This window comes from Ornithorhynchus anatinus, chromosome 6 (genome assembly GCF_004115215.2).
Source record: "Ornithorhynchus anatinus isolate Pmale09 chromosome 6, mOrnAna1.pri.v4, whole genome shotgun sequence".
Taxonomy (NCBI): Eukaryota; Metazoa; Chordata; class Mammalia; order Monotremata; family Ornithorhynchidae; genus Ornithorhynchus; species Ornithorhynchus anatinus.
Window position 1 is genome coordinate 50,393,855 of NC_041733.1, and position 18,798 is coordinate 50,412,652.

General features: G+C 50.2%; 1 protein-coding gene across 1 annotated transcript; it reads left to right on the forward strand.

The window, feature by feature from the left end:
• The first annotated feature begins 1,113 nt into the window (after positions 1 to 1,113).
• LOC114812935 lies at positions 1,114 to 16,897 on the forward strand. The gene is made up of 4 exons (XM_029067965.2): positions 1,114 to 1,183; positions 14,013 to 14,187; positions 15,463 to 15,542; positions 16,116 to 16,897. The coding sequence occupies exons 1-4, from the start codon at positions 1,180 to 1,182 to the stop codon at positions 16,469 to 16,471; spliced, it is 615 nt and encodes a 204-aa protein (XP_028923798.2). The 5' UTR covers positions 1,114 to 1,179; the 3' UTR covers positions 16,472 to 16,897.
• Positions 16,898 to 18,798: the final 1,901 nt, after the last annotated feature.

Consider the following 18,798-nt stretch of genomic DNA (forward strand, 5'->3'; position numbering starts at 1 on the left):
AGGTGGCCACTGGACAGGTCCATCCTGCCAGAGTATTTGGAACCATCTGGGGTGCACTTACCCGTCCTTTCCCCCGCAACCTTTACATACGTCTCACCCATCTCTCCACCCACCTCTTGCCCTCGTCCTGCCTCTGGCCTGGAACGCCCTCCCTCCTCAGATCTGAGGGACAGTTGCTCTCCCCCACTTCAAAGCCTTATTGAAATCACACCTCTTCCAAGAGGCCTTCCCTGACTACGCCCTCCTTTGCTCTTCCCTTCTGCGAAGTCTTCACTTGCTCCTTTTATTCATCCCCCGTCCAACCCCACAGCGCTTATATACGTATCTGTGATTTACATTCATGTCTGCTCCCCCTCTAGACGGTAAGCTCGTTGTTGGCGGGAAATGTGTCTGTTTATTGTTACATTGCGCTCTCCCATAATGCTTGGTACAGTGTTCCGCACACAATAAGCACTCAATAAATATGGTCGAATGAATGAATTTACATTTGCTTCCTCGATAGTGATTCCAATCCAGGGTGTTGACAGTGTGCGGAGCACCGTCCTAAGGGCTTGGGGGAGTCCACTACAACAGAGGTGGTAGACAGGTTCCCTGCTTACATTGAGCTTGCGGTCTAGAGCGGGAAAAACATTAATGAATAACATATATTTACACAAGTGCTTTGGTGCTTAAGGAGGGGTTAATAAAAGGTGCAGATCAAAGCGCAGCAGAGTTGGTAGACAAGTTCTCTGTCGTTATTTTTAATGGTATTGAAGTGCTTGCTACGTGCTAGACACTGTACTAACCGCTGGGGTAGATGAAAGATTGGATACAGTCCCTGTCCCACATGGGGCTCGCTGTCTTAATCCCCATTTTACAGGTGAGGTAACAGAGGCACAGAGAAGTGAAGCGACTTGCCCGTGGTCCCACAGCAGAGAACTGGCGGAGCTGGGTTTAGAACCCAGGTCCTTCTGACTCCCAGGCCCACCATCTGTCCACTAGGCTGTGGTGCAGAGTCTAGAGGAGTGTTCAGTGCAGTGTACTGCACTCTGTGGCTGCTCAATAAATGCCATGATTACTGCCGCTGCCATGGTCTCTGCTTTTGATGTACTTGTTGTTAATTGGCAGATCGGGCAGGCAAATACAGTAAGCGTGAGGCAAAGAAGACACAGATGGAAACAACAAGAAGTTGATGAAAAAATGAGTAAGTAAACGGTGTAGGAGAAGCTATTTCTATATCGGGTGTCGGAGGGAGTGGGGGCGTTGGACGTGGGACCGACGAGGCGTTTGGTTCGTGTTTGGCTTGGGCTCTTAACCACCTCCGAAGGGCACCGTGTCGTCGGTCTCGGAGCAATCGATCGTTTTGACTTCTCTGTGGGTGTCACGGCCGTTCCCTACGGACGGGAACGACATTGGATTATCTGACACGTATTAAGCGCTTACAAGATGCTAGGCGTGATAAGGGGGACGGAGTGGCGGGCCGGCGGGATTTTCATCCCGGTAAACAGCAGACAGAAATCGGAGGTGTGACCAGCTGCCTGACCCCCTTTTGGGGAGTGTGCCCCGATGCCAGGATCCCCAGGTTTGGGGGTGGGAGGGTTGGTGGGGGAAGAGGTGTCACATGTGCTTTTGTATCCACACCTATTAATCACTTGGGGGCACACCCTCTCCCTCTCCCCCACCAAAACCATTTGAGGACGTCTTTAAATTCATTTACCTTCCCCTAGCTGTAATTTATTTTAGAGCCTCGTCTCCTCTGTTAGATCGTAAGGTCCGTGTGGGTAAGGATCGTTTTTATTAACTCTAGGGACCCCTCACTACTCACTGTTCTGTTTCCCTGCACTTAGTTCAGTGCCCTGCACACGGTAGGTGCTCCATATCTATTACTCACTGCACAGCTGAGAGGGACAGGGAGTGCTGACCTCTTGGGCAGTCCAGATGATAAATCAATCATGATATTTTGGTGGTGTTTTTATGGTATTTTTTCAGCATTTACTATGTGCCAGGCACTGAACTAACAGTTGGGGTAGATGTAAGCTAATTAGGTCGGACACAGTTCCCATTTTACAGATGAGAGAACTGAGAGGAACGGAGAGGTGAAGTGATTTGCCCAGGTCACACAGCAGACAAGTGGTGGAGCGGGATTGGAACCCAGACCAGTGCTCTCCACTAGGCCACATTGAGCCCAGCCTTCTGACTGCATTGTACCTTGTTTAAGAATTTGGGAACTCCACCTTTGTTTGGAAATGAGTTCTGCTGAGGGATCAGGGCCTTCAGAGGGTCCTCGGGCTGCTCCCGCGGTGGCGGCGGTCTCCAGGACACCACCGAGCGCCCTCCGTAACTGGCCAACAATTGCGTACTTCTAACGAAGGTTATGGAATGATTTTCCATCGCCCTCAGTTGCAGGAGGACCCATTCCACTTAGACCTGGGAGATTTCTGTCTGGAGACAACTGTGTACGACCCCGAAACAAAATCACTGAAGTAAGATTATGCCCCCGGGGCCTGGAGGGTGGTGGAAGCGGGGAAATCTGTCGATCATGCCGCCCAGACCTCAGAGGGCTTTTCCCAAGTGTGGTGAAACCCACAGGGTTCTACATCTATCTCTGCCCCTGAACAACCGTGTGAGCTGGGATAAGTCGCATACCCTCCGTGGGCCTCCTTGCGGGCCCCCTTCTTAATAATAATAATAATAACAGTAATAATAATTGCATTTGTTAAGCGCTATATACCAAGCACTATTTTAAGAACTGGGGTTGATACAAGGTAATCAGGTTGGACGCAGTCCCTGTCCGACATAGGGCACACCCTCTTACTCTGCATTTTACACCGAAGGCCTGAGAAATGAAATGACTTGCCCTATTTTAACCCGCAGGCTTGTGGCAGAGCTAAGGTGGGAGGTGGAAACGTCCCCGGCCCTGGCGTCTCAGCCGCCGGGGCGGTTACTCCACCTCCACCATCGGGGGGCCCCGGGGGTTGTTGTGATTAACACCAATCCCCCGCCGGAGCGGTCCCGGCGGCCTCCGGCCCGAGGTCCGGGCTCGAGTTCCCGGCTGGGCTTAGTCTGCCCGGCACGTGCCCCATCGGGTGAGTTTCCGCTCCCACTGGGAGACGTCGGCGTAAAGTTACACGGCGAGCGGGCGGTCCGGAGGGAAAGAAAGGGACCGGACGGTTAACCCCATCTCGGGTGACGATGGCGAAGGGTGGAGGGGGGAATTGGGTCAGGGTGTCCTGATGGGTGTATGTCCCCACATGGACTTGCACATGCCTCACCCACGCTCACGCATGTATATTCCCCCAGGCTACCCCATTCACATTTAGCCAAGTGGCCTTTTCTGGCCCAACCTCATCTCCCCTATTCCCTCTCCCTACTACGGCTCGTACTTGAATCTGTTTTGAGCAATTGATATCGACCCCCCCCCCCTCAGTCCCGTAGTGTAGAAGCAGTGCGTCCTGGTGGGTAGAGCACAGGCCTGGGAGTCAAAAGGACCTGAGTTCAAATACCAGCTCCGTCGCTTGTCCGCCGTGTGACCTCGACCGAGTCACTTCACCTCTCTGTGCCTTAGTTTCCTCACCTGTAGAATGGGGGTTTAATTCTACTCCCTCCTACTTAGATCATGAGCCCCTGGTGGGACAGGGACTGTGTCCAACCTGATGATCCTGGATCCACCCAGTAACTTAGAACAGTGCCTGACCTATTAAGTGCTCAAGAAATAGCACTGTCATTATCATCACAGCATTTTTATATATATCTATAATTTATATTAATACCCGTCTCCTCCTAGGCACTAAGCTCTTCCTCTAGACTCTAAGCTTGCCATGGAGAAGGAACATATCAACCGACCTGGGAAGCAGCTTGGCCTAGTGGAAAGAGTTCAGGCTCGGGAGTCCGAGGACCTGAGTTCTATTTCCGCCTCTGCCACTTACCTGCTTCGTGATCTCGCCCTGGCCACTTCTCGGTGCCTCAGTTTCCTCATCTGCAAAGTGGGGATTCAATACGTGTTCTCCCTCCTACTCTTGGAGCTCCAAGTGGGACCTAATTATCCCCTAGTCCAAGCGTAGTGCTTGGACTATAGTTAAGTGTTTCACAAATGCCGCGATCGTTGTTATTATTATCCTTATTTGCCGTTCCTTTCCTCATGTCCCGCTCCCTTCTGCATCGCCCTGACTTGTTTCTTTCGCTCTTTTCCCTTCCCAGCCCCACGGCGCTTATGTAAGTTGCTGTAATCTTATTTATCTGTAGTGGTGTCGGTCTACCCCCCTCTAAACTGTAAGCTCATTTTGAACAGGGAATGTGTCTGTTTATTGTCGTATTGTACTCTGCCAAGCACTTAGTACAGGGCTCAGCACACAGTAAGCGCTCAAAAAAATGATTGAATGAATATTACTGTATTAAACGCATCCAAAAGCTTTGCGCGGTGCTCTGCAAACACTAAGCGCTCAATAAACACCATAGATGATAATAGTGGTATTTGTTAAGCGCTTACTATGTGCAAAGCACTGTTCTAAGCGCTGGGGGATACAAGGTCATCAGGTTGTCCCACGTGAGGGTCACAGTCTTCATCCCCATTTTACGGACGAGATAACGGAGGCCCAGAGCAGTGAAGTGACTTGCCCACAGTCCCACAGCTGGCAAGCGGCAGGGCCGGGATTAGAACCCATGACCTCTGACTCCCAAGCCCGGGCTCTTTCCACTGAGCCACGCTGCTTCTTGCACTGCACTCAATCCCCCATTGCATTTGAAAGGAGCGAGTTGATTGTCACTTTGCCACGTGCTGATTACTCCTCCCTCCCAAACAGAAAATCATGATGATGATGGTAGTTAAATGCGTATTATGTGCCAGACACTGTACGAAGCACTTGGTGGGGATACAAGCAAATTGGGTGGGACACAGTCCCTGTAATTAGAGAAGCAGCCTGGCTCAGTGGAAAGAGCCCGGGCTTGGGAGTCAGAGGTCACGGGTTCGAATCCTGGTACTGGCACGCGTCAGCTGTGGGACTGTGGGCAAGTCACTTCACTGCTCTGGGCCTCCGTTATCTCGTCCGTAAAATGGGGATGAAGACTGTGACCCTCACGTGGGACAACCTGACGACCTTGTATCTCCCCCAGCGCTTAGAACAGTGCTCTGCGCATAGTAAGCGCTTAACAAATACGAACATTATTATTATTATTATTATTAATAAGAATCGTCATCCGCACTTTATAGATGAGGGAACTGAGGGCCAGAGAGGTGAAGTGACTTGCCCGAGGTCATATAGCAGACAAGTGGCCGAGTGGGATTCGAATCCAGGTCCTTCTGACTCCCAAGCCCCTGCTCTATCCATTACGTTATGCTGATTCCCCTAGTAGATGCTATGGTCCCTCTCAACCAGGAGAGAGGTCGCCGTTCTCTACCTTAGCAATGGGTTTTCTTGCCCTGTGGCCGTTTTTGTCTTTGTGAGTGGCCCCTGGCGTTTGTAGAATGTGAGTGACGTCTGAAAGTGCTTGGGGGTCACCAGGGCGGGCCTGTCCCGAGGCACGTAGAGGGTTGGAGGGGTCATCTCTACTAATCCCAGTTACCCCCTTCACAGGATAACCCCCTCCCCCCCCGCCCCCAGCTTTGGGACTGGACTTGGCTTAGTAAGTACTCAGTACAGTTCTCTGCACACTATAAAGCAGTCAAGAGATGCCACCGATCGACTCTCAGCCTCCCTCATCCCTGGTCTTGGGTATACCTGTGGTATTTGGTAAATAATAACAATATTGTTGGTATTTGTTAAGCGCTTACTATGTGCAGAGCACCCGTTCTAAGCGCTGGGGTAGATTCAGGGTCATCAGGTGGTCCCACGTGAGGCTCACAGTTAAGCCCCATTTTACAGATGAGGTCACTGAGGCACAGAGAAGTGAAGTGACCTGCCCACAGTCACACAGCTGACGAGAGGCAGAGCCGGGAGTCGAACCCGTGACCTCTGACTCCGAAGCCCAGGCTCTTTCCACTGAGCCATGCTGCTTCCCATGCTTCCTATGTGGCAAGTACCGTACTAAACTCGAGGAAGATACGGTGCAGATCGATTGGACACAGTGGGAACGCAGTAATCATTAACGATCGATAGATTGATCCAGCCTAGTTACAGTCGGCGGTGTCGACTTTCCCAGATAGCTTTAAAACGGCGCAAGCTCCTCGTGGGAAGGGAACGCGGTCTCATGCCCCCGTTTGTTCATGTCTAAGAGCTTAGCACAGCGCATCGGATCCCGTAGACGCTCAGTAAATGACACCTTCTCCAAGCGAGTGTCGACAAACAGCGGGTCCTGATGCACCCTGTCTCTGCTCGTTAGCCACTTGGTGAGGTGAAACAGCTTGCGTTTTGGGAAGAGGTGCAGAACGAGTGTGTTGCCCGGGTGGAACTACCAGAGACATGGAAAAGGAGGGAGAGACAGACCGATGGCAGATGGATCCTCGCACTCCGGCCCTTAGGGGGCTTGGCTGAAATGATACGGGAGGATCTGTCTTCCTGGGGGAGACGCTCCCTTGGGAGGCGGGACATGAGGAGCACGGGGGCGATGCTACCGGGGTAGAAGCGGCGTGGGTTAGTGGATAGAGCACGGGCCTGGGAGTCGGAAGGAACTGGGTTCTAATCCTGGCTCCGCTGCGTGACCTTGGTCAGGTCACTTCAGTTCTCCGGGCCTCAGTTACCTCGTCTGTAAGGCGGGGATTACGAGCGTGAGCCCTGCGTGGGGCAAAGACTGTGTCTGACCTGATTAATTTGTATCTACCCCTGCACTTAGAACAGTACTTGCCACATAGTAAGCGTTTAACAAACCTCACAATTATTACCATTATTATTACCATTAGAGGTGGAGGGGAAGTGAAGTGTGTGAGCGCTCTCCCTGGGCCATCGCCCTAGGCCTGGTCGCCCCCTCATAGCCAGACAGGAAGCCGAACGCATCCGTTTCCTCAAAACCCTGGGCCAGGAAATGGTGGTTTCGTAGCCCAGGGGTTTCCTAGCCCAGGCTGGCTGGCCCGGTGGTTTCCGGCCGACCTCCCATCCTGCCTCGCCCACCCTTTGCCCGCCCGTCAGGCACGCAACACTTACGTCCGTATTCGTAACTCCATTATTTATATTAACGTCCGTCTGTCTCTACCGTGGCGCAGTGGCAAGAGCACGGGCTTTGGAGTCAGGGCTCATGAGTTCGAATCCCAGCTCGGCCACTTGTCAGCTGTGTGACTGTGGGCAAGTCACTTAACTTCTCTGTGCCTCAGTTCCCTCATCTGTAAAATGGGGATTAAGACTGTGAGCCCCACGTGGGACATCCTGATTCTCCTGTGTCTACCCCAGCGCTTAGAACAGTGCTCGGCACATAGTAAGCGCTTAACAAATACCAACATTATTACCTCTAGATTGGAAGCTCGTTTCGGGCAGGGAACGTGCCTCCCAGTTCTATGTCGTAATCTCCCAGTAGCTCAGTAGGGTGCCCGGTGCCCAGTAAGTGTTCAGCAAATAGGATGGATCGGTTGATTAGCCCAGAGGTGGAGTGGGGACATGAGGTCTAGTCCCGCCTTCGCCCTTCGGGGTCTGACCGCTTCTTGGGACCGTGTCATCGGCAGCCCGGACGGCAGCATCCGACGAGGTGGATGCACCCAGAGGGGGAATGCAGGGATGACCAAGACCCCCTCGGCCCTCGGGGAACAGCCCCATCCCGTTCTCCCCTCCCGGAATCATCGCGGAGCTCTTCCGGGAGGCCACGTTTGCTTGCTCGTTGGCCTCTAACGGTTGCTCCGGCCCTGATGGGGCTGGGCCACGAAATAGGACCGTTTTCCCGGCTAGGGTATTTCTGCCGAATCCCTTAATTCCGGAAAGGCTCTGGCCGCCTTCTCAACACTCCCCAGTCAGCACGACCTTCTCATTTGCAACCCCTTGATCCCTCTGCCCCACATCTAATCCCGAAGAGCGGAGGATCTGTGCTGTGGCGTTTTGGGTCAGCGGCTGCAGCTTTTAAACCTGATTGTGCGTGTGTGCGCGCCTTCCCTCCGCCTCTCCCTCTCCGCCGTATACCTCGCTTTCTTTTTTTTTTTTGACCAGGTTGGAACCTCAATGATATAGTGTGGCATCCCCCGAGAGAGCAGGATAATATTCTCATACTCTCCTTTTCCCGTACCCCTCATCTATTTCACTGTCAGTCTTCCCCACCTTGGAAGCTCCTTGCAGGTGGGGATCACGTCCGCCAACTCCAGAGTGCTTAGTTGAGTATTCGGCACCCAGTCAGTGCTCAGTAAATACCATTAATCGGTCGACGGATGGGTAGACAGCTCAGTTGGGAAAACTACCCGGCTCACGAGATGGATCTCTCAAGACCCAGACCGAGGTAAAAGAAGGTGCGTATTGGCTGCCGGCCTTCTCATTACTGCTTCAGCCACACGAGCGCATCGGCCGTGACAGAGTCGCAGCTTGAGGATCGACTGAGGCCAACTGGAGATCGGGCTCTAATCCCGGCTCCGCCACTTGCCCGCTGGGTGCAGTTGGGCCAGTGACTTGTATTATCCGTGCCTCAGTTTTCCCACCTGTAAACTGGGGCTGAAATGCATGTCGTTCCTCTCTCTCAGACGGTATTCTCTTCCCCTCTTCAAATCCCTACTTAAAGCTCACCTCCTCCAAGAGGCCTTCCCAGACTGAGCTCCCCCCTCTTTCCCTCTGCTCCCTCTACCCCCCCCACCTCTCCGCAGCTAAACCCTCTTCTCCTCCCTTTCCCCCTTCTGTCCCACCCCCCTCAGCACTGTACTCGTCCGCTCAACTGTATATATCTCTATCACCCTATTCATTTTGTTTATTTTGTTTCATGAGATGTACATCACCCTGATTCTATTTAGTTACCATTGTTTTTATGAGATGTTCTTCCCCTTGACTCTATGTATTGCCATTGTTCTCGTCTGCCGGTCACCCCCGATTAGACCGTGAGCCCGTCAAAGGGCAGGGACCGTCTCTATCTGTTGCCGACTTGTCTGTTCCAAGCGCTTAGTACAGTGCTCTGCACATAGTAAGCGCTCAATAAACACGAATGAATGAATGAATGAGGGAGCAGGAACTAAGTCTGAGCTAACCGGTCAATCATATTTCTTGAGCACTTACTGTAAGCAGAGCACTGTACTATCAGCTTGGGAGAGTTCAATATGATAAAGCTGGTAAACCGAATCCCTGCCTTCAGTGGCTTGTATCTACTCCAATGCTTAGCACATAGCTTGGCACATCGTGTCTAACAAGTACCATCATTGATAGTAATATTAGCAGTAGTTGATGATAATACTAATATTAACAATAACATCCCTCTGGGTGTTCTAAAGGGCTAATGCCTATCAGAAAGACTGTTTATTAATGGCCCTTTTGCGAGAGAGAGGGAAGGGATTAGAGCTTTTGGGGTTGATGGTAACCACTGTAGCCCATCATCCTCCTCTCCCCGCTACCCGCCCCCCACCCCCGAAATTTTCCACTCCTCATAAAACAATGAGAACTTCGGGCCCAATGGACTATCCAAAATTCCTCATGCAAGCGATCTTTTTGCTCGGGTACCGTGGGCGAAAATTAATCCCAGCAAATTCTCGAGACCCTGAGGCAAAATGAGCATCTCAGCAGAGGAAGATGCTTCCGGCAAGCAGGAACAAAGCAGGTTTTGGTCCAACTCCCGGTCAGAGTCAAAGCCGCCTAAGTCGCTCGTGCTCGGTGCTAAGGGATAGAGCTAGGAATAATATTGTCATACTCATAAAACACTTTGAAATCCTCGGATAAAAATGTCTTCCAGGTGCTGTAAAATGCCGTCTTATTCATATATCACTTCTCTTTTGAATGGACCGTTTTCATGGCATGTAGATCATTTAATAAAGGGCTTTTGATTTCCTTTCTAAGGCGTGGGAAGAGAACGTGTGCTAGAAGGTGAAATACAACCTTTCTATATGTCACGGGAGAAACGTGAACCTGAAACTATCCCCGAGAAAGGATGTTATTTATCGAAGGCCCGGTCGGGCAAGGAGGGTGGGGAAGTGTCAGGCTCCTGATTGAAACCCTCAGCCTTGACAGGTCTGAGATCTGCCGGTTGAATGGGCCTGCCGCCATCTGTTCCTGATCCCCTGTATCCCTCAACCACTGGGATGGGGTTTCCGCTGGCGGGGAGTGGACAGAAGTCATCAAGAAGCAACAGCTCATTTGCTAGTTCCATTTCGTTTTCCCTCGGCCTTGGGTCGGCTGTGGATTTCTGGCCAAGGTTTTCGCTGCAGGCGGATAGGTTAGTCCGGGGAGGGGGGACAGATGCACACACACGCAAACGCACATACACTCTCCTTTGGGTAGATTTCTACCGAAAGCATGTGGTTCTAATCCTAAAATGATCAAATGTGTATGATCAGTGGTTCTCTTTGAGGGTATCAGTTGTCTGATAAGTTGCAGGAGCTGGGTGATACCTGGAGGAAAGGGAGCGGGGCAAATGAATAATGCCCGTGACCGGGTGTTGGCTGAATTGGGCTTCAGCAGTGATGACTGACAGCTAGCCATTGCCGGGATGGACATTTCTCCATAGATCAGCGGCCTTTACTGAGTGCTTAGTGTGTGCAGAGCACTGTACTAAGCTCTTGGGTAAGTCTAGTAAGGGTATTGGCTAAATGTGTACTGTGCACTAAGCAAGCACTATGCTAAGCACGAGAAGAGATAGCATCAATCCCTCTTCCAGACGGGTCTCAAGGCATAAGCAGGTGGGAGAACAGGTATCGAATCCCAGTTTTACAGATGAGGGAATTGACGCACAGAGAAATGAAGTGACTTGCCAAGGTCACGCAGCAGGTAAGTGGCGGAGACAGGCTTAGAACCCAGCTCCTCTGACTCCAAGACCTGTGCTCTTTCCACGAGGCCACAGTTTTTTCAGTGGTTGAGTTGGTAGACATGATGCCTGCCTTCCAGCGGTGTAAAATCTGGTACAGGAGAGAGACGTGAAAATAAATAAGAGTAGGAGCAGCAGAGTGTAAGGATATGCGTGTATGTGCTGTGAGGAAGGAGATAGAATGAGCAGCAAAGGGTGGAATTAAAGTGCGTAAGTAGGTGGGAGAATAGAGCGGGGAAGTGAGAGACTGGCCGGGGAAGACTCTTTGGAAGAGATATGAGTTTAGCAGGGCTTTAAAGATGGGGAGTGTGGTAGTCTATCGGATATAAAGGGAGAGGGAGTTCCAGGGAGGGATTGACGGATTAGTCGATTGTGAGGAAGACAAGAGCAAGACACTGTAGGTTGGCAGTGAAGAACAAAGTAAGAGGGCCAGGTTGTAGGAGTAGAGGAGTGAGGTCAAGTAGAGTTGATCGCACGCTCTAAAGGTGAAGGCGGATGATTTCTACGTGATGAATGGATAGATGAGCAACCACTGGGGGTTTTTAGGGGCGGGGAGATGTGCTCAGGATTCCTCTGTAGGAGCCAGGGTGATGCCCCTCAACTCATTCCACAGCGACACCAGAAAAACTCTCTCCTATCTCAACAGTGTAACTTTGAGTCTCCCCCATTCCTCCACGCACCCACTGTGACTCTTAGCCAATCCAAGGGGACTCGTCGCTACTCCACGAGAGTTGATTCTCGTCAGCTCTTAGCGCCTATCGTCTTTTCCTCTTTTCCCACTCCCTTCTGCGTTGACCTTCTGCTTGGATTTTCACCCTTTATTCACCCTTCCCTCAGCCCCACGGCACTTAGGTCCATATCCGTTGTGGACAGGGAATAGGTCTTGCAACGCTGCTGTATTGTCCTCTCCCAAGTGCTTAGTACAGCGTTGCGCACACATTAAGTGCTCAGTATTTCTGGATGGATTCTCTAGCTACAGTTCTCACCTAGGGATATCGGTCATGTCATCTTAGAATGCAAAGGACAAGAAAAAAATGACTCCGTATCCGAGGAGTCAAGATTCCTACGTTTGTATGTAAGGGTGGCACGTGGTCCATCGAATCTCAGAACCCAGACGCTTCCCCATCGCTGGCAGGAACTTCCCGTGCCTGTGGTCGCGTGCTTAGAGGAATAAACAAAATCCGCCGTCGTACACGTTCTTACGTGTGAAACGACCGTAGGATTTGTGCGGTCTACGGTCAGTGAAGGAAGCGGATTGAAAATGGTCATTTTATTGTTTAACATTTTACGGAACTTAATTTGGCTTTGAGGTTCAGGGGAGTTTTTTGGAAGGGAGGAATTAAAGTTGCTTGAAATTCAGTTTATTTTCTCAAATGAAAATGGCCTATTTTGCTAACTCATCCTCTTAAATTCAAGTTCTTAAAAAACAAAATGGGTGAAAGTACCAGAGAAGAAGAAAAATGGGATGTTCCTTATTAGAGTTAAGCCTTCTGGTGTCATTTCAGTAAAATAAAAATTGAGGTGGTAATTATGCAGCCACCCATGGAGTAACTAAATTTGTATTAAAGCTTTCCAAAGGCTTTATGGATTACTGTAGTATTCTGAAAGTCAGTTGAACTCCTTTGATTTTCAGATCATTGAAAATGTCGTGATCTCAGTATAGGTAGAAATCTTGACTTGATATTTTCTATTGGCCAGCTCTGAATGGCAAAGTTGGTGAGCCTATCTAGTGTCACCGAGGAATGAAAAGTTGGATATTTATGGAGGGTTTGTGCATTTTGGGCTCAATTTCCAGACTGCGGTCCTGGAGGCGGCAGAGTCCTCCCCTGTGAGGCTGCTGGACCTTTTTGAGTCACCAGTGAAACAGGCAGTGAGTCCTAGAGGGGGGTGTCTGTCTACACTCCAAGAGGCCTTCCCCGAAAAAACCCTCTTTTCCTCCCTCCGCTCACTCTCCCTTCTGCCTCATCTCTGCACTTGGATCTGTGGCCTTTGGACACTGGATATTTGACCCGAACCCACAGCATTTATGTAAATATCTTTAAATCGTATATTATTAAATTATTTATTCAGATGAATGTCTGTCTTCCCCTCTAGACTGTAAGCTCATTATGGGCATGGGACGTGACTGCAAATTCTGTTGTATTATATTCATTCATTCAGTAGTATTTATTGAGCTCTTACTACGTGCAGAGCACTGAACTAAGCGCTTGGAATGTACAAATCGGCAATAGAAAGAGACAATCCCTGCCCTTTGACGGGCTTACGGTCTCATCGGCGGAGACGGACAGACGAGAACAATAGCAGTAAATAGAATCAAGGGGATGAACATCTCATTAAAACAATAGCAAATAAATAGAATCAAGGCGATGTACATTTCATTAACAAATAAATAGGGTAATGATTGTACTCTCCCCAGCGCTTAGTACAGTGTTCTGCACTGCTCAGTAAATACCACTGATTGATGTGTTGGGAGGCCATCCCTGAGCTGTGTGGCAGAAAGGCCCTAATATGTGGAAAACTGCAGTGCTTTATAAGGTAGAAAAAAGGTGGAAAAATTTGGTTCTCACTTCCAAATGGCGTATTCCGTCCCTGGGGTCTGTGTGAGTCGGGGTCCGACATCACTATTTCAGCGATGCCCTGGTCTTGCCACTATACCCCATGGGGCCTCCCAACCCCTGCCCTAATTTGCAAAATATCTCGTGTCTGGGGACATAGGTGTTTGAGCAGCTAATTTGAGCAGGTTGGAAGCTTTTGGTTAATAATAATTATCATCATGGTATTTGTTAAGCGCTTACTATGTGCCAAGCACCGTTCTAAACACTGGGATAGATAGAAGGTAATCAGGTTGTCCCACATGGGGCTCACAGTCTTAATTCCCATTTTACAGATGAGGCAACAGAGGCACAGAGCAGTTAAGTGACTCGCCCGAGGGCGCACAGCAGACAAGTGGGACCAGACCCTTGGTGACCTGAGGGGCTGCACCCTGAGCCCTTGAACAGCAGACCTTTCCGGCTCTAAACCTTCTTTCGCTATTGTTGTTGGTAAAATGATGCCTATGACCAATACCTTCCTCGCTGTAGTCTTAGACTGTGAGACTCTGGTGGCACAAAAAACGTGCCTCATTCTCAGCATTTAGTTCACTACTCCGTACATTGTATGAATGTATTACTATTCTACATTTAATCTAATTTTAGGACGCCCAGAAACCCGTTTCTTTTGCACAGACTCCTGGAGCCGGATTTCGGCCGTACGAGAAGCTGACGTATTGATTGAAAAAATGCAAGTGTGGCTAGGAAATGAACAGATGCTAAATTACCAACTCTGTTGGATTGCAGTCTTCCAAGCGTCTACTGATGTGCTCTGCACACCGTAAGTGTTCAATAAATATCATGGATTAAATGATTACTGCTAATATAAGCAGCCAAAGGTCAAGTGTGGGAACTATAGCTATACTAGAAGCAAATGCGCTGGGGACAAGCCAACAGTGTAGCTTAGTTAAAAGGGCACAGCTCTGGGAGGTAGATGACCTGAGTTCTAATCCTGCCTCCCCACTTTATCCACTGCATGACCTTGGTCAAGTCATTTAGCTTCACTGTTCCTCGGTTCCCTCGTCTGAAAAATGGGGATCAAGCCTGTTCTCCCTCCTGCTTATACTGTTAGCCCCAGGTGAGACCTGATTATCGGGTATCTGACCCAACACTTAGTACAGTTCCTCGCACCAACTGCAATCATGGTTCTTCTAATCATTATTATTATTATTAATAATAAGCAAGTTGTTGATCGATGCCTCTTGGCCTTAGCAAGCCAAAATGCTTCCAGGGTTCCGGAAGTCCTCCCATCTTCCCTCAGAGCTGAGAAGAGACTGGTTGAGGCTCGAGCTGGCGTGGATCCACGAAAGAACCCTCGAGGAGAGATCTGGGTGTCGGCAGAGGAGGGGTTAGGGCAGGGGACCGGGAGGCAGGAGCTGTGAGTTCTAATCCCATGTCTGTCTCTGGCCTTCTTGGTGGCTTTGGGCTAGTTGATTGACCTCTCTGGGCCTCTGCTTCCCCTTCTGTGCATCGGGAGGGGCGTGTGAGACAGGGACTCGGTCCTGTCTTGTTCCCCGGTTTCTCCACCCGCCCTTAGCACAGTGCTTGGCCCATAGTGAGCACTAGAGAAATTCCGCAATCGGAGGGCTCATCTTTCCTCCCGCTCTTGATCGTCCATGCAAGAGGCAGAGAAATGGCCCAGAATCCGTCGACAGGAGCGGTCCCCGGTGATGGGGTAAGCGCCCCTCCCGTCATGCTCAGACCACGTGATCGGGTTACACCTGTGCGGGTGAGTTTGCAATGAAAACGCCACCCCTTCTTCTTCCTTGGCCAGATCCAATACCTGTACATGGGTCTAATAATAGATCACTTATGCTTTTGGCTCTCAAAAGGCGGGATCAATGACCATGTAGATGAAACTGATTTCCAATCAATAAGCTCTACCGACTTCTTGATTCCAATTAAAATTCAGAAGAATCCCTCTATAGAACTACTCCTCAACTCATTCAGGGTGTTTTAATTTAATTACTTCAAACATTTATCCGAAGTCATATAATGTAAATTTGTCATAAAAAGTTAATTATTCCCTCAATGTAAATCCTATGATACGTTTCAGGCAAACCTTGATTACGAATGAGACTTATTGTGTGACCAATAATTACTTGAGATGTCTTACGGCGCAAGGAAATGGAGGAGGTTATTAGGAATGGAGAAATGTGGCGGGTAACGGGTTTTATTTATGTGAGTTGTGTTCCGCGAGTTGCCTTAAATCGCCCTGCGGAACCAAATTTGATCATCTTCACCCAATGACCTAGAACGTTTAATGTGGGGAAAAAATCTTCCTGGACGCAAATATTGACACAATTAAGATGTTCTTCAGCTGTTGTCCAGTTGAAGCCGGACGACGTATCGTTGTGGAGAAGAGGTCCGGGGTCAGAAAATAGCTTCGACCCTCGGAACAACATTAATAGGAATAGGAGTGGGGGTGATGGTGGCTTTTGTAATGGTTGTGGTGCCCGATATTTAGTAGTAATATCTGAGTGCCCATTTGGTGCATTGCAATCAAATAGGAGCTTGGCAAATACGGGTTAACAAAGTGACGTGTTCTCTGCCCGCCAGGAGCTTCCGCTCTAACAAACAGCTAGAGAGTTCCCACAGTTAAACAAGCAGCCCTGGATAAATGAGTGCTAAGGAAGGCGTAAATAAATTCATAAGTATGACCTGTCACTTGGCAAGTACACAATAATTGAAGCCTCTTTCTCCCGCAAGGTCCGTCAGTCCGTTTGATTGAATCTCAGTCGGTGTTCCTGCCCTACTCTGATCTTCCCAGCAGCGAAGCTGTAGCTCTTGGGGGATTTGAGGTGCCATATGCCCTCCCATCAGAGACCGAGTGTCCTCATACGGCGTACTTTTATGGAATAAAAACATGCTCCGGCCTCTCACTGTGGAAAATGTCAGGGACGAAGTTCCCGTCTTGCAAACCTGTCAGGATTTTCCCCTTCACTCAGGAGTCACTTCTTATGCCGCAAATAAAAGTGCCCGTTAGAAGGTTGACGGGCTGGTGGTTGAGCGCCAAGGAGTCACTCATCCTAATCGGATTCGGGACCGAGATGAAACACCAATGAGTCGGGAAAGAAAATCTTGGGAACGGCCTGGAAGATTGGCAAGGCAAACCCAGACCAAGTGAGTTGTCTTTAAGTTACAGGGAGGAGTCTGCAGGGGAACAACTAGCCTCGGGCTGAATATGTCAGCATTAAGGAACAGAAGTCTGGTTCTCTTCCACTGGCGAATGGAATGACAGTTGGCTGCCGAAGAGCCTCGGGCCCACGGGTTTGAGGAGCTGGGGGTGAATGAAAAGGCTGATGTGGAATTCGGAGCCGGCTGAGAGATTATATAATGAGAACATTCCGTGTCCCAGCTGATTATCTTTCTAGGAACAGAACCCGGCCCCCTCTGTAATGATCTTGTATCTATCCAAGCAATTTGTACAGTGTTGGCAAGTAGGAAGTGCTTAAGAAGGCTCGAATTAAGGTTGCATTCTAAACAGTCAATTAATGAGTGATATTTATGGAGCGCTTACTAGGTGCACAGCCCTGTAATAATAATAAGTATGGTAGTTAAGTGTTTACTACGTGCCAAGCACGATTCTAAACGCTGAGGTAGATACAAGGTAATCAGGTGGGACACAGTCCCTGTCCCACGTGGGGTTCACAGTCTTAATCCCCATTTTCTCAATGAGGTCACTGGGACACAGAGAAGCTGAGTGACTTGCCCGAGGTCACACAGCTGACAAGCGGCAGACGGGGATTAGAATCCATGTCCTCTGACTTCCAAGTCCGGGGTCTGGTCACTAGGCCGTGTTCCTTCTGGTGCATGGGAGAGTACAATTCAAGAGAGTTAGCAGATGTGTTCCCTGCCCGTAGCGACCTTACAGTTAATCGATGGTATTGACTGAGCGAGTCCTGTGTTCGGAGCCCCATACTAAGCGCTTGGAAGAGTTGGGTAGAGTTGGTAATAATAATCATGGTACTGATAAAGGGCTTACTAGGTGCCAACCACTGTGTTAAGCGTCGGGGTTGGTAAATGAGTCGGGTCAGACGCCGTCCCTGTCCCACGAGGGGCTCATGGTCTAAGAGGAGGGGAAAAGAGGTACCGAGTGCCCATTTTATAGATAAGGTAACTGAGGCCCAGAGAAGCGGAGTGACTCCTCTACCCTCCCTCTTTCCTCTCCTCCTACCATCTGGGTATTTCCACCTCAACTAGGTGCTCAGTCAAGGGCACCCTTCTAGAACAAAGACGACCACGCCGGAACACTCCGTTACTTCTACCCATCTGTAACTTACCTGAGTGTCCGTCCCCTCCTACCCTCGACTTCGGAAGCTCCTCGAGGGTGAGGATCGGGCCCGCCGTCGTCATCTCCCAAATGCTTAGTACAGCGTCTGCTCACAGGAGGCGCTCAGCGTCCGGCATTGCCACTTCTCCTCCCCTTCATCCCCGCGTTATGAGTTTTTGCAGATTGTAGTAGCGGGTGGGTTCCGTTCCGATGTGAAGTCATCACGGACTCAGATACGGTTTTGGGGGTGCCTTCTACATCTGCCTGTGGGGTAGCATTATGAAAAGCACACCTCCTCCATGAGGCCTTCCCCGACTAAGCTCTCAAGTACCTTACTCCCTCTCCCATTTGCATCGTCCTCGCACTTGGATCCGTTCCCTTTATTCGCCATAGCACTCATTTCCAGGCCTGTCACCCCCTCTAGACTACAAGCTCCTTGTGAGCGGGGAATATATATACCAAGTCTATTATCTTGTACTCCCCAAAGCACTTAGTGCTTTTTCACACAGTCAGCGTTCAGTACGTGCGATTGATCACCACTAGACGTCCAGTGTGTTCTTCGGGAAGTTGTGGACTCTGCTTGCGCGAAGCCGTGGTGGCCGGTAGTTGGCCTCTCCGGGAAATGTGTCCACAGCCCTGGTCAAAGGTCAATCCCCTGCCGTAGAGGCTGCGGAGCCAAGTGAGTGAAGCCGTGGTCGGAGGTTGGCGGCCTCTTGGAGGAGCAGTGGAGTCTGGGCGCGTGAAGCCGTGATCACAGCTAGATGACTCCTCCAGGAAACGTGGATTCTGGGTGCGTGAAGCCACGGTCGAAAAGTCGATGGCCTCGACACAGAGCTGTGAAATTTGGGTCTGTGAAGTCACGGTCATAGGTCGGTGCTTCTTGGGAGAAGCGGTGGACTCGGGATGCACGAAGCTTTGGTGTGTAGATCGATGGCCTGGGGCAGCGGGTCACTTTTCCCACGGCACCCGGCCCGTGAGCCGCTGTGCAAGCCGAGGCGAGAAGGGAAGGATTGTGGCCGTGGCCTGGGGTGGAGGGTGAATCCTTTCAAGGACCGACTCTGTAAAATTGTATTCTTCAAGCGCTTAGCACGATGCAGTCATTCAGTCAGTCGATCGCAT